At 39.9% G+C, this 20,984-nt stretch overlaps 1 protein-coding gene across 5 annotated transcripts in view; it reads right to left on the bottom strand.

Annotated features, from left to right (window-relative positions):
- Positions 1-20,984, bottom strand: part of slc8a1b (solute carrier family 8 member 1b) — a 145,912-nt gene that overhangs the window by 15,959 nt on the left and 108,969 nt on the right. For 3 of the 5 annotated variants that reach the window (XM_044136271.1, XM_044136270.1, XM_044136272.1), the window contains 3 exons: positions 15,625-15,770; positions 11,714-11,813; positions 8,516-8,563 (listed from right to left, as the gene is read on the bottom strand). In XM_044136271.1, the coding sequence (XP_043992206.1) occupies positions 8,516-8,563; positions 11,714-11,813; positions 15,625-15,770 (294 nt within the window). The remainder of the gene's footprint in view (positions 1-8,515; positions 8,564-11,713; positions 11,814-15,624; positions 15,771-20,984) is intronic. The other 2 variants (XM_044136273.1, XM_044136274.1) reach the window with 1 other exon arrangement.

Raw genomic sequence — 20,984 nt, 5'->3', positions numbered from 1 at the left:
TCTGATCATCCTTATACAACTTAATGCATTCTACGGCCTTGTCATTTCATCTGCAACGTTCTGTTACCTTTTATATTTCATGGCAAATCTCTCTCCGTTGTGCATTATTGTAGCAACATTTTGTTATTTTGTGCCGTTACCTCATCAGAGCGAACAGCTGCAAATTTGTGTGTGCAAAGAAATATTTTCTATTGATTTGGTTTATTAGGGGGGAAAAAAAATAAGCAATTTATTCCAGCTGAGTTATAGAAGTAGGTCGTCCACCACACTTTTCTACCTTGCCTTAAGGAGGTGCTAGATTGTTCTCGTCGCTCGCTGCCTGCTAATACTGTTCAAAAGTCGCAATCTCGTAGGGTTTGACAGATGATGATGAACTGCGGCTTGTTTCTACAGGCCGCTACAAAAGCGAGGTGTGTGTCCATGACTACGTCCGCCTGCAGCATTCTGCTCTTTCAGTAATATGATCTGTGGACAAGAGATTTGGAAGAATCCTGCCTGACGCTGTGTGTTTTCACACAGCTCTCATGCAGGCCCACAGACGAGCAACGCAGTTTGAAACTGATGTGGCCAAATAAGCTGCGGTGCAGGAAAACCTCGGCTGCTAAAAAGAATTTCTAGTCGCGTCCCGCTGCACGAGGAGAGGAGGAAGGAGTTCTTCAGCCTGGCAGTGAGAGTTCTTACAGTGGATAGGAGAGTTCACTTACTGCAGATTTTATTTAGATTTCTTCTTGAACGTGTTTTTAAAAGGGGCCGTATCATGTAAAATCGACTTTTTTTGAGCTTTACATTTCGTTATGATGTTTACTCCATCATCAAAGCATACCTCGGGTGTTGCCTTGATTCTTTCATGCATATTTGCAAAATCCTTTAATCGCCCACGTCAACAATTCGGCCGTGCAAAACACCTGGTGGACCTCGCGCCGCCTAGCAGAGCAGCCCTCCCCTGCGACTCCCTGACTCGGTTCCTTCAGACTAGCCAGCAGCAATTAGCAAACTCAACTGTGCATCTGCTGAGCTCACTATACTTCTCAGTGCAAACGCTGGTAAAAATGTAGTTAAATGGTTAATAGAGGAGCGACGTTATGATGATGTATGAGTTTCAGAGTAGGAGTTTTAAAGAGACATTGGCCCAATTTCAAGTCATTACATTACAAAGTCACTCATTACACATATAGAATTTTCTTAACAACTGAAGTTTACACTTGATTGTGCTATAAAATGGCACTATGAGCTTGGGAAGCATTATACTGCCACTTTAAATGAAACCTTGTCGGCCGAGAATTTTAGTCAGTTTTCCAGTCCGTCTAGCTTTGACTATTTCAATACTTTCCGTAAATCTCTGATTAACTTTGTCAACAACAGGGCAACTAAAATAACTTTTCTATTTTATCATTAGTACCTAAGATAACAGATGACCAAGTTTAGTCAAAGCGCATTAAAACCAGTGATTAGCACTCTAGGTTTGAACTTCACTGCAAAAGCACAAAATCTTACCAAATACTTCTGGTCCAGTTTTTAGTGCAAATTTCTTAGTGGACTTGAAATAAGACAAAACTAAGATACAAGTGACTTTTCAGCAGAAAATAGGAGCTTGTTTTAAGTCCATACTTTCTTAGTATTGATAAAAAAGTACAAGCTATAAGTTAAATAATCTGCCAGTGGAAAATTTCCACTGGCAGCTTTTTTCACTTACAAAGAACTTTTTAAAATAAAATTAAGGAATTATTGACTTACAACAAGCTCCTATTTCTTGCTGTAAGTTAGTTTTGCCTTATTTCAAGCACTAAGGTATTTGCACTAGAAACTAGACCAGAAGTACTTGATAAGACTTTGTGTTTTTTGTAGTGTAATTGGTCCAAACTATGCCAACCACTCCATTCTGGCAGCGTCCATAAGTCATCTGTATCTTTTCAACCGAGTACCACAAATGACTTAGAAGCGGTTGAGATCCTCTTTACAGATTATGGGAAAGCTTAATGTTGGTTCACCACAAAAAGTCGTTTACTGACAGCAACTTGGAGCTGCTCTGAGAGAAACCTCGCCATGATCAGAAAGAATTTTGCCATCTTAATGCTGGGTTGCATCCTTAGAGACATGGCGCCGGCGCACTGGAACCCAAAACGAGTAACTCCCGGTCACTGCGGCAACCATCACTAGCACAGAGTAGGGAAAGACAATTCATCATCTGTCCCTGCCTATGCCTCTTATCAACGTCACTTGGACTTTGAAGATTTCAGTGCAGTCACAGAAACAAATCACTTTGATTATTGAAACCACCAGAAAATAGATTTGACAGGCCTTAGATAAGCCTCACATCATTTCTTGGGCTTCAAAGTCTTTTCCGTTTAAAAAAAAAAAAAACAAATAAAATAAATAATTGTATTTTTATTTTGAGTAAACAACCAAATATTAGTAATCTGAAAGAGACTTTGTTTTTATTTTTTTAAATCGTACTGCAGTCAGACAGCCGTGTGACTAATTACGTGAGCGTGGTCTGTCTGCCAGAGTCCCCATTGACACACTCATGTTTGCATTCATGCACCAGCGGTTCCGTCAGGCTGTCTGTCAGGGGCACACGCTGAAACACGGACTCGGAGTCAGGCTGGCAGGTCCTCCAGCCGCACGAAAGCTTCGAGCTCTGAGCCGAAGCCTCGCCTTGGACTTTGTTGTGGACTTTCAAGCGTCGCCTGAGCCAGCCTTTCGATTTCTGGCCCGGAAATGTCTCCTGTCCTTCCGCGTGAAGCACATTTGAATTTCAAATTTCCGGTGCCGTTTTGAACACAGTCGGTTTATGGGTTGATGATTGAACAAGTCATCCCGTCTGTGATAAACACATCAATTAAATAATCGGAGATTTCGTGAGTCACTCATTCGTCATCTATAAGTTACAAAAAAAACAAAAACAAAAACCTTTTGTTCGAGGCAGACCGTAGGAAGACAGATTTGGGATTTGTTTATACCAGTGCATAGAAACAAAAACATACAGAGCCTTGCAAAAACAAAACTGTTTAACTGTCACCCCCAAAACACTTATAAGTCAATGCAGTCAGGATAGATAAGCAAATTAAGCAACATTTTTCAATATTAGGCAATAATAAACGCTCTTCACATGAAATTAAAGGTAACATTTGAAAACATGGCTTGGATTTCTATTAGAGTAGATAGAGCTCATGTGTGTGATTTAGGCAGGGCCTCAGATTTTTTTTAAGCATGTAAAACACCATGAACACAGCACACAGTTCAGGAATACAGCTTAAAGGGGAAGTCTTATAATAAAGTTACTATGTCACCTTAAGTTGTTATAAAAACGCTGCATATATCAAACATGACACAAAAGAAACAAGACTTTGCAGTTTGACACCTTGAAATTGGGCCTCCGTCTCTTTAAGAAGCTTCTGCTCTGTCGTTTTGTCGTCGGCACATCGCTGCAATAACATTATCCTTCTTTTAGACATTCATCGGACCACTGGGCTGAGCAACAGATTTTGATGAGGGAAGAACATAATGACATGATGCAAAACTCAGAAGTTGATTTTACGTAATACTGCCCCTTTAAAGCAGGTCGAAGCTCTCAGTTCCACCTGATGCTGTTCTATCCATGTCTTTCCTATCTTTGTATTCATTCACCTTATTGGCATGGCCCATCCTCTGACTTCTGCTACAAATCCACCGTTTCTCTGTACTTGTCTTCTTTTTCTTCTCGAGTGCCACATTAGCTACGTTCCCCTCGGGTGCGCACACACAGACGCCCATAAATAAGACGCCCTCACAGGGGAGCGGGTGATTGAACAACAATGTGGATTCAGTAATTAGAGGGCAGTGGAGTGAGGAGTGGCTGGACATCCATCTTTTCTCTCCCTTCTCTTTGTCCGGCTCATTCTTTGTCGTAGCCGTCCCCCTCAGCACCTTGATTTCCTGTCCATCGATCCCCCCCTCTCTGCTCCCATTGTTTTGTCCCTTTTTGCCGCTGCATGTTGCCTTCCAATTCCCCTTTTCGACCATGTTAACAACACAATGTTTCCTCTCAATCTACTTAGCAAACAGGATTCAACTTGAAAATTGGCTTCGTTATGCCGCCGTCTCGAGGGTGTCGTTTTTAATTTGCAAACAGGAGGGCTTTTGGCCCTCCTGTTTGCTCTGCCTGCTTTAAATCCGTTTGGTTTCTCGTTTGAGCAACACTCAAACAAGTCGCTAAATTAAAGTGTGCTCCTTCCTCCTTGTGAAATTTTACGATTCGTTTTTCACTGTAGCAGTACACAATGTGAATTTGCAGTATTTACCTCTGATATGTCGTCACAGACACACACAAACATAGCATTGACACCTGGTGTAATTCTGGTCTCACAGCAGAAATACCTGGTTTAAGTAATTCTGCTTTGTAAGGAGTAAAATGCACTGTTTATTACCTCCATGGTGCAGGTTTGAGAGGTTTCAAAATTGTTATTTAATTGTGAAGAAAAAGAGATTTTTTCATTGTTTTTGCTTCTGAACTTTGTTGAGAACTGACGTGTCGAGGTTACTGCTGTCATTCAGTATCAATATCAGGAGACAATTGTTCAGCTCCAATCCAGCTAGAGAAGTGATGCAATGTCCTTGCATCACTACAAAGAAAAACTCGACTCGTTTCCATTTCTTTAATCATTCTTTAACCAAAGCATATGGTCATGTGACGTGTTTGAATGTATTTTTTTATGCATTTTCTCCCAAATTAAACTGGTATATTTCCTTTTTAAGTTAATAAAATATAATCCTGGACTACAGCCATTAAATATTTTAGTTATCAAGACCTATGAAGAAGGAAATCTTGATTAATCAGGGATGCTAAAGCATTGCTATCTTTTTTTTTTTTTTTTTTTTTACTTTGATGTTTTGTGCTTAAATAACTAACAATTGTGCCTCTCCATCAGACCTGTGGACAATCATATGCCAACCATCTCCAGCCAGGTCACCAATTTGTAAATCTTCCAGTCGTAGATGACGGTTACCAGCATGTCTGACATGCCTCGTTGAAGGTTTTTATGTTCATGAGGTGCCGGCGTCTCCTGCTGGTATGTGAAGAGACGCCAGTCTAAGATTATGTGTTCGACCTGCTCGAGTGCCGCACCATTTCTGTTGATTACCCAGAATATGATGTTCCTTTTTGAAATGTTTTCAATACCACGTGCATTTCTAGGCAGAAGGGTCCTGATTCTTTGGTAAGAAGGTGTCATTACACCACAAAATGGGACTCAATTGCAGAAATTCTGTGTAGAAATGCTTGAAGTCACCAGACTGTTCTCGCTCTACTAAAATCCGACACATATAACCATTTAAGGTTTCTTCCTCGACTCATGTCTGCCCTTCAGATTGTGCTTAATTTGAGAGGCTGCATCTGTTTGTTGCACAAATAGCAAATATTAATAATGGCGTCTGCTTGGCATTCACATATGCATTTGAACCGCACCAGACTTCACATCAACCGAACCGACACCTAGCTTTCTAGGAGGACCAGAATTCGCTTTTTCGGTCTGCATCAGAGTTTGATTGCACGTTCACACCTCTACAAAAAAAAACAGACTTAAACACATTAGAGATTGATTAAAGCGGACTAAACGGGGCGTATTTTAAGAGGTGAATGGACCATAAAATACAAAAAAATAGTCATTTGTGAAGAGGGAACGTCAGTGCTTGTTCTGCTTTCTTAATGCAAAACGTGGATACAACCAAATTTTAAAGCTCGACTTCCTCACCTTAGCATCTGGAGCTTAGAGCAACTTTAACTTGTTCCACCAGATTAAATCACACGCTCAATGGCTTTAGATTTAATTACACTTCAAACAGCAAGAGCCAAATAATATACAGCCTTGTGTGTGAAACAGAAACAAGTTATAGATTTCTGTCCTTTTTCTCAGTAGTCGACTCACTTGAATCGCTTCAGCCACATTATCAGCGCAGTTTTAAATGTTCTAGTCAGATGCTGCTTTCCATTACTGTTGAGAAAAGCTCCAGGCCATAGATATTCTCAGCTACCATAAAACCATACGAAACGCTCAGCTGCAGCCACTGAAGAATGAAGCTCTCATCAACCGTCCTAAATTTAAACTAATTATGTCCCTCCAATAGCCTGTCAATACGTTTCCCTTATTCCACATCTTTTTGGAGTCGGCCTCAGTCAGTGGTTATATACACAAACATTTAGGGAACGATTCGTCACCTCATTCAACTTTTAGCCATAAATAACCTGTAGGGCAGAGACATTGCAGAAAATGACATTAGCACACAGGGTTCTGATTCGCCCTCTGGGCAGCACGCACAATGTATACCCACACACACAATCATATGGCCACTAATTATTTCCATCTATGTTTTCATGCATGTAATACAGATGTCAAGCAAGAACAATTAGGAAGTTCCTGTCAGCGTCTCAGATTATGAGCATCCAACCTGATTTGTTCCTTGGCGATGGCAGCGTCTCGCAGACGTTTTTGGACCTGCTAGGCTTCCTCACATTCTGTCACATAATAAAACCCAGTGTGCTTATTGAGATAAAATCTACAGTAATATATTGAAAGTGAAATTTGTACCCATTAGTCGTTTCTTTGACTAATTTCATTGTCAATTTTGACACAGATGAATAAAATACATCCTGAAAAACAGGCTCTAGAGAAAACCTTACACCAAATATCACCCAAAACCTGCGACAGACTGGCGACCTGTCCAGGGTGAACCCCGCCTCTCGCCCGGGACGCAGCTGGAGATGGGCACCAGCAACCCTCCCGACCCCATTAGGGACGAAGGGTGTTCAGAAAATGGATGGATGGATATCACCCAAAACAGAACTAAACTCAACTTTCTGTGTTGAAGTGGAAGTTTTTGTTCCCCAACATTAACTGTACTGCACACAGCAATCACTGCTTCCTGTCTTCTGGTCCACCTTCACTGTTTAATCTCAGTAACCGTCTCCAGTTGCCCCTGAGCACAGAATTGGAAACCCACAAAAGTATGAACATGCACACCCACACTCACACGCCCACACACACTCATACCACATCAACCCGCTGACATTTTGGAGGACTTTAAAGGCTCTCTAAATCCAGGTTTTGTGCTTTGAGATAAATTTCTCCTTAGCGTTGTGGGGTCTGTTTAATAGACGTAACGATGTAGTCAGATTAAGGTATGATCTTAAATGTTTTCCCAAAGCTGTTTTCATAACAGATGGGCTGGTTTAAAGCTGCACTCTTCAATCTTCTCCAGCGTTTAAAATAATTTTTAAAAAAAGCACAAGATCTAGATTTGACTCTTGAAGCCTGAAGATGACGGAGTAGGATGTGTTCAGTCGAGATATAAACATGTTTGAAAGCGGCCTACAGTTCTTTATTTCTATCCAACATGTGAGAGGCGATACACGATCAAACTCTAGGCAATGAGGAGGATAGGGAATAAGAAAGATTAGACAAAGCTTATCTGTTGTAGATATTAAATCCACCAAAGTATCAGTGACAGATGCTGAGACATCAAAGCCTCGAAGCAGCAGCGTGTATCTGAAGGGATGATCCATCACGTTACATCATGTCTACGTTTGGGCCCGTTGTGTAACAGTTTCCAAACTCCAAACAGTTCCAGACTGTTCCAGCGTCACTAATCCAATATGTGCAAAAAAAAAAAAAGAAAAAAAAAGATAGTCCATTTTATTTACAAAATGACCTGCAGAAAACATTTGGCCAAAGCACAGGGAGGCCTCTGTTGGCTAGGAAAAGCTTCCAAGCTGCTCTTTGAGTTTTCTGCAGATGTGAAACAGTCCAAAGGGTTGACCTCTACGTTTAGAGTCACTCTGTCCATACTGCTGGCTGGTCCAAAGTACCACATGAGTGAGATGTGAGATGTCACATATTTTTATCATGCAATTCTTAATGTGACTTTTTAAGTACCCTAGTGGACAATAAACATTTTACATAAACACTGTTGCACCTAAAACGTTGTAAGGATTGGATTTAAGTAATTTAGATTGACACTGATTTTATAAAATGAAGACTTTGATTTGATACTTGAGGTTATTAGCAATAGTTAATGGAAGCAGATTAAAGTCTCACCTTTCCACACAAAATCCCTCTGGGTTTTACTTCAAACCTCAGTTTTGTTTTATGTTATTAATTCAAACTCACAGTTTCACTGAAAATTCTTGTTTCGGTCCGTCTTTCTCTTTTGCTGAGCTAAAAATGCATCATTTTTCTTAGCCTCACCCGATCCTCTGTTGAATCTTTGACCTTTTTCTTTTCTACTTTGTCCAAACAAACATGGAGAAGCAACATCTGGTTTTATCAGAACAACAGAGAAAACCCAACTAGTTTATAAATTACTTACTACTTATTCTTATTCCACATGGGGAACCAATATCTAGTTTTATACTTTTACCTTTTTGTGTTTCTTTTGGTTTGTTGTTTTGTTTGTATTTCCTTCTAAATGTACCATATAAATAAAATCACCTTACCTTCAGAACCACATTATACATTTAATATGGTATCATCCACTTACTTACTTATCATCCACTTACATCCGTAGAGGTGACATGGCGTGTTTTTTATATCTGTGGAGAGATCAATCATTAGCATCTCTCATCTGCACAAGAAAAAACAAATACTGAGGATTTAGAAAACATTTTTCTGTTAAATTTTTTTGGTTATTGAATTTTAGTAATGTTTGTTCTTCCCATCAAGGAAGATTTACATGTAGGTTTCTTAGCCAAGCAAAACACAGAAAATAACTGACAATGAACATACTTCAAACTTGAACATCTTTCTGTATGTATATCAGATGGGGAGATTTATATTGCGTTGTGTATAATATACCAACCACAGAAGTTGCAATGGGAATCGAGGCATAAACATTTCTGTGCTTTCACTTTTAACACTCAGCATGAGGCCGACTTCTCTCGTCAGCGCCCTCCCGCTCCCTCTCCACTTTCCCCGCTCTCGTGTGTTGCTTCACAGCTGGAAGTAAACTGCTGGTTTGATCTTCAAGCATCCAATCGGCTCTCATTCTCAAAAACGTTCAACTCGGAGTTTTGAACTGGCTTCATGTTTAAATAACCAGAAAAGAGGAAAAAGAAAATCAAAACTCTCCGTTTATTAAAGGGGAAAACTGTGCTCTCTCTATTGCTTCAACACACACACACACACACAGAACTCTGTCAATGTAGACAAGCTAATCCCAGATAATAGGGTAAAGACAGGCTTGCTTTTTTTTTTTTTTACTGCAACAGGCTCTCCAAAAAAGCACAAACACACAGAAACCCAGCAGACAAACTAATTTGGAGACACTTAAGTGGATGAGCTTTCCAAACAAAATGGGTCTGGAACAAACAAGATTTCTTCTCAGCTGTACATCACAATTATCAATTCAATTATTTGTATTTCGTTCACATGCCAGAACTAATAGTTTTTTATTGCGTCTCCCTTTGATTGTACAGTTGTTGAGGTATGACCTTCACCTTTGAAATGCTCAGACAGCATAAACTGCAGATAATGAGGACACTGCGGATTTTCCAGCGTAAACAATAACAAGCCTGTAGACATGGAGAGCTGTGCTAGCATGAGGTGCTACACCGAATCTTCCTTTATCTTACAATTAATCTTTTCACAAGAGCAGCAGCTAGGGCCCCGAATTACTCTGAGGCTGGAAGGGATGCATGCTCTGAATCGCTACCAACTTAAAGCTGAGCCTCAAAGTGAGGAAGAAGTCTGAAATAAAGTTGTTGTCTTCTGCTGTGTTGCCTACGGTGAATTCAAACTAGCCCTGCTTAGTCTGCTTCAAACCCTGGTTCAATTTGCCAAGAAAGTCTGGTTTGTTTGAGGAGGTGTGGATGTGTAATCAAACTCTGATGCAGACCAAAGAAAGCAAACTCTCTGGCACGGTTTGAATGCAAATGTGAATGCCAAGCAGAACCGGAGACCGCTCCAAAAGCAGGAAGCCAACTGTAGCACAGGGCATTTTGGGTAAATACAACCAAAATAAATGCGAGAGTCTAGCGCTAGTGGGAGAAAGAGAAAACCAACAACCGCTAAATGCTGACACTACTCCAGTTTTGTTCGCATTTTATGAAAACAAACTTGCGCTCAGTGTCTTGTTCAGAGGTTTTGGTGTCGTTTCCTTAAGTGGTTCTTGTTGCGGCGCCACCACAGGTGAGGAGGGGAACAGGCTTTTAAAAGGGCTTGCTTTGCTCGACACAGTGCAGGGTGAAAGTGAACCGCATCAGCTGAAACTGTAACTAATGCTGCAAATTTTGTCCCCAATCAAACCGAGTCTAGCAGACTATCAGGTATCTGACCCTACTTTTAATAGCGTAGGGTCAGACGGTTAAGAATAGCATAAAATTCATAACATTAATATATAATTTAACATTTACATAAACGGAGTATGAAAATTCAGGCGGTCGACTTATTTAAGGATGGGATTGGTCAGTATTTGATAAAAATAAAATGAAATCATTTTATTGTGCTTGGCATTTTATTGTACTTGGCTACACATCAATGTGACCCTTCAGAATAAGAGATTTTACTCCACATTGACCGTTTTAGCTGCTGACAAAATAAACTCTACGGACTCTTAACCAAATAAAACATCATAACATGAAATAAAGCATTCTTAATGTTTTTAATTCTTACTTTTTATATTAATTAATTAATTAATTAATTATCTTAAGACCTATTTATTCTCTATTTATTTAATTCCTATTTATGCATTTTATAGCTATTTTTTATGAAAAGGCTTACATATAGTGAGGGGTATTTTAACCTGGGTTACAATTGCAGTCAATTTAAAAAAACTCATCATCTTCTCTACATCTCTGCTATTTAACTCATGTTACCCAACTTTCAAACTAATTTAGCCATTAGTGGTAAAAGGCATTATTTAAAGATTTTCTCCTCACAGCTTTCATCTTTTACTGCTGTCGATTTAAAGCCATCAGCCTAAATCGGCTCAGCTGACATGTAATTTATTTTTCATCTGGATTCATAATCTGTCATATGTTATGGTATTTTGCTTCCAAGAGTAAAACAAATAGCAAATGAAACGGCAGAATGGGATGATAATTCCTCAGTGAGGTGAAGTCACCCAAGGCCTCCAGGAGCGATTTTGCTTATTTTTGATAAGCAGGGGAACGTGGGCATCAGTTTGAGAGCTGGACAGATTTCATGCAACAGAAGTTAACGGTGCTTTCAAAGTATGCTGTGGCAAAACAACACACCTAAATCCTGAGTGAAACTGATAAATGGTTCCATTTCTGGTGGATTTATGCTCGTTTGCAAGTGGAGCCGAAGGACCCAAAATGAACTGTAGGATATTCTCCCACCCGACCCCCTTTTAACAGGTAAAATTATATGATTTCTTTCATCACGTCCCATTTAGTCAGAGTTTATCATTTAAAAACCATTGAAAAACAAATACAACCAACACCTGCACCCAACCAACCATCCGGTAAGTGATATTCCTCCACTCCATTCCATCAGGCGTGAGTTTTCTAATCTTTCAGGTTCTGCTCGTCATTTGCATGCGTGAAGCAGAGCGCACCACGGGCCTCAAAAGACATAAAACCTCAGCTGTTCCGATTAAAAGTAAATTAAATTCAACGGACTATTAAACACACGCTTCACACAAATCATCGAGCGTGTCCAGATAAAGCGGAGAGCCGAATCCAGGCGCATGAAGCCCAGGTTTTATTTTGCCATGGCCTCACCTGCGCTGACAGTGATGGCTTCGATGAACTGGTCTCTCCAGCTGTTGGTCCCCACCAGCAGAGCCAGGTTGGTCTTCTTTATCAGCTTGTCCACCGTGTTCTGTTAAGACGGAAAGAAACAAAAGACTTATTACCGAAGACGGAATTTCCGTTTCCGGTCATTATTCGGGAAAGTTTAGTAGTTGGAGCCAAAAAGAACTAAAAAGGGCAACAATTCTTTGGATTTTTTTCAGTCAGAGCTTTTTAATTAACAGCAGGAAAAGGCAGAAACCAACCATCACTGTTAAGAGAGAGAGAAAGAGAGAGAGAGAGAGAGAGGAAAAAAAGAGCAAAGTCCCTGAAGAGGGAAATTGGCTACAGTCTGAATCAAAACATAAAAAATGAAGGAAAATAAAAACAATAAGAAATGGTCTTAATCTAGGATTACTGCCAACTCAATTCCAGCTTCATGTCAAGCAATGTGGCAAACATTCATGACTAACTCAGCCTGTTGATACAAAAATATATATATATATTTTTGCCTTATTCAACTTATTGAGGAAAAAAATAGCAACAACCAAAAAGCACTCATTTAAGTGTTGCTATTATCCAACAACCTCACCGTACAATCAGTTTAAAGCAAGAAACTAATCTCCATGTTCTTCTATTTCTAGTGACATATGCACCTGAAAAACACCGCTTTACTTCTTGGGTGTAGAAAAATAGTTTTATGCTTTAACAGAGAGATTTTTGGAAACTTTGATAATGAATGAACGATGAACAACAAACCTGAAGCATCGTCAAAGGTTGAGATCGTCACAAGAAACGAAAGTTGTATTTGTAGTAACGTCCTATTCTGTCAGAATAGTCAAAGCTGAAAAATAGGAGACCTCTAATGTGTGCTGAATTTTAAAGAAGCTCATCACTTCTTTAAACAAGATTATTTTACAGCTGCTTGCTCATTTTGAAGTTACCAAAAACACTCCAAGATTTGCTTCATAGAATAAAGATGTTGTGAAAGGAAACCAGTTTAGATCCACTCAAACAGACCCGTTTTTCAACTCATCTCTAAAAAGATTGTGAAATTTGGGGTTGGAGGAGCCGATTTTATTTTCGGGAACAACCCAGCATCCTTCAGATCTGCTGAATCTTAAGACACCAAACCCAGGGAGATCATCCTTTGGGTTGAATGTTGAAATTATTATTATTGTGGTCTTTGTTGCTTTTTTATCATAGAATTTTTGTGTTTTTCACCATCATTGCTTTAACTTTAACTTCATTGAGAAGCACTGATCTGTAAAAAGTCCAGTGTAAAAGATTTTAAACGAAAGTAGCGTCGTAGTGAGAATGGCTTTATTTAAATGAGTTAAGCAAATTAAATAACAAAACATCTTCAGGTACAATATATTAGTTGTTTTACTGCACGTTTTTATTGTAGTTGATCCTCTCCACGTAGCTTCTACATCAATTATTAGAATTCATTTTAGACAGTTTCTGCATTTTCCCCAAAACATCGTCATTCATTCACTCTCAGACTTTCGGCTTTTTGCTTGATTGCTCTCACTGTTGTCTCAGCATTTGGATGTCAGTTAATCCTTAAAAAGGAAGGAATCATGGCGGATTAAGGTAACACAAACACTCGAGCAAACGCAACCACTCACACACGCTAATCAAAGGAGCAGTGGGAATGGCACTCTTTCTTTCTGTGCACTTCTGAAGAAAAATGAGATGCTAATGGTCTTGAATGGTGCTCAGGGATGTAAACAGTGCCGCCTCGCCGCCGCTGGGAAACTCCTCCTTCCCAAACAACACACACATCCATTTCAACTCTGTTGTATGTGGAGTGAACAGACAGCGCAGTCTTTGGAATATCTCATCTCCTAGATGTCATTTGTGAACATTGACTTTGCTTTTTGGAGTTTTACAAAAGGGTGAAACTTTGGGAATGTGAAAAAAGCAGAGTATCCAGAAGAAATGCAGGAATGTGAACGTTATCTGTGCTAATTTTTAAGACTACTTCCCTTATAAGCTGTATAATCAGCATTAATATGAAATTCATCTCATTTCTTTAAACTCAGTCTAGCTAGAAAGATGCGCCACTTCCCCCCAGCTTTTTGTCGCCTAATGTCAAACTCCATGCCACTGCATAGCCGGCTGACGGGCGCCGCTTCGGATAACTACAGGATCCACTTCCACGAAGATGCACACAGAAGTATAATTTCATGCGCCGGAGCCCTCGACAAAGTATGGGATCCCGTCAAGCGGGAAGCCATTACTGGGAGTTGTTAATTGTCTGAAGTGAGCGTGTAGGTGGAGCGACAGGCAGGAGAACATGCATTAGCGCACACAAAACGCAACATGCATGGTAATTACATCTAAGCCCGTCTTAAGAGAGTGTGTGGGAGAAGCGAGAAAACGACACACAGATGTGACGCGACTCTTTCCCGTTCGATTATCTGCAACATGTGGCTGTGGCTTTTGTGCAACTTAGCAGCAGCTTAATGCGGCGCAATCAATACGACTTTATTTCAAGCTGGCTGTGAAAATAGGAAGAGGTTCTCGTTTTGTCTTCGTACATGGAAACAAACTAGCTTCACAATGGATCAGGAACGTTTTCCCTTACTGCCTCTTAAGACCTTTTCTCTCTAAGCATTCAAAGACTGACTGAAGCCCCTTCACAGAGCTGAAGCTTCTCGTTCGAGGCCAAATGTGGGTGAAAGTTAAAGCTCCCCTGAGCCGGGCAGAGAGACTGCCACACAGCCTAAGTGGCAGGTGTTTACAGGCCAGCTGGTGTCCTCGTCACACGGCTCTGACCAATGCTAATGTTGTCCTTTAGCAGACTCTGTGATGCCAAAGGGTGCACACTGAAGCGGCGCTGCGTTTCCACTGTTTGGTCGTTACGAGTGTGTTGGTTTGTAGGTGCACAAATAAGAGAAAAAGCTGCTTCGTAATATCTGCAGTGCAAATAAAATAACAAAATAAAAAAAAACATGCTATAGTTCAAACACGTACATTTGTAAATTCTCTCGACGTTGAACTTTGCACTTGCGTGACCTTGTGATTGACGTGCACTTCTTTGTCTCTCTATGGTTGAGCAGCATGTGTATCGTCAGTCCAATGTTGCAGATATTTATGAGAGTTTGGTGAAATTATTACAATGCAGAGATTTGGAGAAACATGTTGACTCCCTTTGGTCTCGTCAGATCCAATAAAACCAGTGAGGTGAACCACTGTTTCTTCATAGCAACCTAATATTTAGGGTGACCTTTTAAATATGACACACAAAATCAATGTGCAGCAGCGTTCGACAGGACCGACTACTGAAACATAAACCCGTGTTGTCATTGATGGACTCTGTATCTTACTTGTGATTCATTGTCCACTCCCAGTAATGATTAATGGTGTTTTCCAATGTGATTTCCCCCAATCTGTCTCTAAACTAACTGTTCCGTAACTGAATCCCCTCATTGTTCAAGGTCACGAGTAAATACTGCAATCACTTTACGGATTACCATTTATACTAAGACTGATGGGGTGGAGCGGATTTCACAACACACACACACACACACACACACACAGACACACACACACGCACACCCACACGCACACACACACACACACACACACACACACACACGTTGAGGTGAAGTGCAAGGTCAAGTTGTTCTCTTTAATCTTGGTGTCGTTATGTCGACTGTAACCAAAATTAAACTCAACTGACTGGAACCGGAGGAGCACTTAGATCCAGATTCTGAAGAGTTCTGTGGGCCTGAGGGGGAAATTCTGAGAAAAAAAGAGGCACTAAAATACAGTTTTAGAAAAGCGAGAGTCTAAAAGAATAAATGAACAGCAGCCTCCCTGACATAAATGTGCTCAATCAAACAGCATGGCTCCAATTAAAGCCGCAACTACAAAAACTCTGGCTTTCTTACCTTAAACTCGTACGACTCCTCAATGATGACCTCCAGTTTGACGTGGTCGCCCAGCATGGGACGGCCCATTTCTGCTATACGTCGCTCCTCTTCATCTTTCCCCGTCAGGGGATCCTCTTCCTCCCCCTCTGCCTTTGGCTTTTCTTCTGAAAAAGATCACAGGAGAGAAAAAATAATAGATATATATAAAAAAAAAAAACACTGGGTGGTAGAGATAGTACAAAGCTAGAGAAGATTTGTCAGGTTTTGGCATTGTAGGCAATCAGGAAGCCTTGATCTTCAAAGTTTCTGAACAGAAACAGAGAGGGAAAAGTAGAGGAGGTTTTGTTTTTTTGTTTTTTAGGATGAGGGGGAAATTTCTGATTAATTTGTGGAATTTTCTTACAGTGCATAGCAACAAATGTAAGCATGAAAACCTATGAAAAACCTATGAATATTTAAAGTATGAAACCTAAATAAGTCATATTTCGCTTTATATTAATTTTCAAAGCAGATTAGTGAGTGCTCCTACATATGAAAGTGCTTCCAGTAGAAAAACAGAAAGCAGAATGACATTACACATGTGACGGCTCCATCTCAAAGCTTAGAACCTGTTGTAAACATAATGAATTGGTTTCTTGACAAAAGAAAAACTAAAACAAAACAAAAAAAAACAGATCAAACAGCAAAATAGGACGAACTCTATGATTATAAAACAATTATAAAACGAGGATTTAAAGGCTTAAATTTGAATGAGAAAGTTACAAAACGTTGGACAACAGAGTCCAAGGTTGCTTAATATCTTTATAATATTCAAGTCTTCTTTTCAAAGCATTTTGGTAGAAATCCTTTCCACTGATCACATTACACCCAGGAACACTCTCCTCTACTTGTAGCTCGCTTTTTATCCATGTCATTTTACTGCTGCTGCAGTCTGACTATCAGTATTTTCACTTTCCTTTTTCCCCCACCACTTTGGGGTGTTGTAGTTAATCCCTCTGGTAAAATAGACTGATTATGTGGATCAAAGTGAGACTTGCAAAACTGCTGATGTAAAGCCTTCTGGTGACTCAGCGTACGGAGGAACGTGCTGACACATACATTTGCACATTAGGGGAACGGTCTTACTTAGGACTGAAGTAGATATTTTGTTGCCCTCTTTTGACTTCTGACAGAATTTTAGTTTTTAATCACCAGAGTTATTTGCCACCGTGGTGAAAAGACCGAACAGACAGGAGATGAAAGAACCAACTGTGACTCCAGGAAAAGCACAATAATTTTTGGCGGGATTGTCCAGTAAGTTTATGAAACGCCAAGCAGAAAACTAAAAGTAGTGCAAGCAAGCTGCCGGATGTTCTACTGCTGTGTCGTTATATTTTTTTAAAGCCTTTGATGAACTTTTAAAAGTCAATTGGTCAACAGCTAAAAAATTGTCTGGTGTTTTTCAAATGTTTTAAGGTCATTTTGAGGTCAATGACTCTGAAAATGTCATTGGTTTTGCTCAACCAGGTAAACTTTCTGAACTATGGATGCAACATGAGGATCAAAATGCACGACTTGTTCTCACATCTGGATCGGTTTCCTGAGAATCTGGGATCTGGGGAGAGAGTCCATCAGGACAGAAACGAGATGGAGAATTTTGCACAATAAAGACGTAATGTTCAGTTTACATGTACTTACCCTTGTGGGTACATTTCTGTAAATTGTTCATTATTCAATTTACAGAAATCCAAGTTTGTAACATTTAATTAATCCACTCTGTTAGGAAACAAATTTTTTTCTCTTTTTTTCCCCCCATAATCAATCTATAGTCAGAAGATCAGAAACACCTCATCTGATTGAAAAAAGTGGATGTCAATTTTTGGATCCAGCCGTGCAAAATAGTCCTAATTCAGCTGAGAAAAACATAAACAACTTCCAAAAACCTATTTGTAACTCAGTGTTATTCTCCATTTCGTCATTGCTAGCTATTGCTGCACAGGTGAGCTTTTAAGAGCTAAATATAAATGTAGAGTGTATAATGGGTCAGCATCACAATGCAGTCCAATTGATTTAATGCTTATAACTTTTCAGGAACATCTTCTGTTGCTCCACTTGTTGCTGAGCTAATGTGGCTACGATTGTGTTTGCATGCAAAGTGGTTGCCTCTGATTTAATGACCTCTAATTTAATGTTCTCAGACGTAAACACAATTCTCCTGACTTCTCAGCTTTAATCTCGACTTTATGGACTCAAACTTTAAGGCAGAAACTTCACCATCACTACTATCACACTACAAGTTGATAATCAATTGGGACACACACCTGAAATCCCCAGAATATTTCGACTGTCATTTTTAGCTTGGTCTTCATCTATCTATTTTGGACATGTAACGGCATTTAAAATTTTTACATAATTTTAAAGGAAGTTATGGAAATGAAATAGTATACTCTAAATGTTGACATTACCAGCCGGCCTAACAGTTTGTCAGAGTCACGTTTGGGAAATAAAAAAGACAGAACCATCTTTTTACATAGAAATTTTAGTACACTGAATACTCAGACTGTGTAATTATATTGTTAAAAATAGTTTTTTATTCATCTTTGAACTGTTTCATAACACAGTTATAGTGCTAGACCAGATAGCCCTGGAGATTACAATTGACAGTTTACAATCATTTTAATTCTTTTTAATTCTAACAAATAATAAAAAAAGTCGGTTTGATTAACCTCAATGCAGTAGCGCCCTCCCAGTATTTCCCCGCCTTTAAGATCTGTGTCAGTAACTTACTGTAGATTCATAACTTGCTAGTACGAACAGAAGGTTGAGTGAGCAGAGAGACTGACTGATCAATTTTTCCATGGCAGTACGGTTATTAATGCCAGGGCCTGCTGTTATATAGCTGAAGATTTTGAGTCTACATGAACTCCTGGGTCATTTGTTCCCCTTAGCTGAGTTACTGCACAGAGCATGTAAGGTTACCAATACCTGCACATACAGAATAAGAATAAGAAAGGGAACCAGCACCAGGGGCATCAGTTTTTTTCTCCCTTCCTGCAGCCTTCACAGTTTTAGCGTCTCTTGTTAAAAGATGCTGTTTAACCGGATAAGGCGCATGGGAAATATCTGCAATGTGAACTATAGGCCTCCATGTGCACATTCTGCTCAAACACTTATTTTCTTTGTATTTTAAAACCCACGTCTACTGGTACAACAGTTGTTTCCAATGTTAGCTTGCAGCAAAACAATCCCAGGATCAAACATTGCCTTGGGCGTTTTCTGTTTTCCCAGGTACTCACATTTCTTCCTACAATCCAAAATCATCATTGTTGGGTTAATAAACTCTATATTGCCCTCATCTACCAGTGTATGCTAGCATTGCTTGCTCTGTACAAGTGTTAAAGTTTAGATTTATAGCCCAACTTGGAATTCAGGCTGGGACAGAATTATATGCTTGGTGTGCATGTCATGCTTCTGTGGCGTGTCTTTAATAAACCTACAATACAGTCAGCACAGATATAAAGTTGTGTTAATGCCTGTGCGACCGGCAACATGTCCAGGATGTTACCTGGAACTCTTTCCTTGTGACTTGTTCGCTGCTTTTATTGCCACTTTTTGATGCATAGACCAAAACGGACGTCAAGAAGTTTCTTTTCCCAATCAAACACTTGATATTTTGTGAAGGATCCAATGTGAGCTCTTGTTCCTGATTGGTCAAGTAAAAAATTTGCATAGTTATCTAGCTGTCAGAGCCAAGCTGTTGTGAGTCATTCCACAAATTTATCATGATTAGCATGCAAAAACGTGTAGACCGTCACAGACTATGTAATGCTGACCGAACGAACTCAATTAAAAGGCCAGGCCACAGATCGAGTGGGACGAAGACGACCAGGCAGTATCCGTTTTAGCTTGGGGAGAGATTCCACATCGAGTCGAAGCCGCACCATTCATCAACTGGATTTTCATCCTGCGGCGCTTCCCCTCTCTGCTCCTTCGCAGATGAATCACATTAAATTGAAATGAGGGTGCATTTGAGCCAGAGGACAAACAAAGGTATTGCTCCGGTTGTCGCTCCACACAAGGACTTCTAAACGAAAGATTATTAAGCCGTCTCCATAACTAACAGTGTTTTTTTTTTTTTTTTAATTGCTTTTAGCCCGGGCAGGTTTTATTTTATGACCTGTGCTGCACCTTTAAATCATCCGATTTAAAATACGCAAGGGGCATAATTTGCGTCCCAGCATTTCATTATATAACCGCCTCCTTAATCTCCATTTTCCTGTTTCATGACCTCATCCTCTTAGTCTTTACTTCACGATTTAAAGCACAAGATGTTTTTATCCGTCTGCGTCTTCCATTGTTCCCCCGTTCACTCAGCTTTACTTTACTGGCCTCAGCAGACTGACAGCGCCGCCAAAGCCGTGTCTTGTTCACGTAACAGAATCCACAATACTGCAGTCAAGAGGGTATCAGCTGCAAATGAGCTCAAATGGAGATAATAGTAGCACTTCCTATACCACCACTGCTGCTGCTTTGATAATGATAATAAAAGAAAGCTATGACGGATCGCTATTTAAAATTTTCCACTGTGATCATGATTACCTTCATAACCAGCCATACAGATTGGCACCCCAGGTAGGTAATGTGTAATAAGCTTTAAGTAAATTCGCCCTATGCTGCAGAAGCACAGCCTCACGTTGAAACACACCGAGAACATTTATTTAACGGGGAAAATTACATTAGGGAATAATTGCCTTCAACAATGATTGGAGCCCCTACTGTTGACGCTTTGTTCAGCCCCCTGTTGCCAATAAGATGGCACTTAGTCTTTTCCCACAACATTTTACAAGGCTGGCGCATTACAAGAGAGAGGGATATTCGGCTGTTTTTCTTTGCACGTTCTCTCCAGATTGCCCAGAGATTCTCACTTCTTTAGCTCAAACCGTAGGCTGGTTCCGGATTTAGCAATGAGGAGAACAAAAGAGAAGATTTCAGCCAGATAAGGCTCTTCAGAACTGCTGTGTTTCTTTGAATCTATACATCTGCAGCAAAGCTGATGGAATAAAGTGACTGCTTGGGAAAAACCCCCAAAAAACTTGAGAAAGGTCTCCAACTCCAACCGTGTCTGCCACGCTTTAGGCTCTTTGTTTTAGTTTTGATAAATTGATCTAATTTAATTCTTTCTGCTTTTTTTTTGCTGGATTTCCTCCGTTCTTAATTGGCGTTCTTAATTAATTCTAAATACGTTTCTATTTTGTGTGATAAATATTTTAATCCTTTTCGTGAATTTAATTTTTGTCACTCATCTCCCCGTTTTGTTAGCCTTTTCTCCTTCTTTTGGACCGAGCAGCCGCTCCGTATAGTATGTGTTGTGTCAGAGGTGTAAACACTGGACAGGAAAT

This window comes from Gambusia affinis, linkage group LG13, assembly GCF_019740435.1.
Source record: "Gambusia affinis linkage group LG13, SWU_Gaff_1.0, whole genome shotgun sequence".
NCBI lineage: Eukaryota > Metazoa > Chordata > Actinopteri > Cyprinodontiformes > Poeciliidae > Gambusia > Gambusia affinis.
The sequence above is the reverse complement of the archived record's forward strand: the minus strand, read 5'-3'. Positions and strand labels throughout refer to the sequence as shown.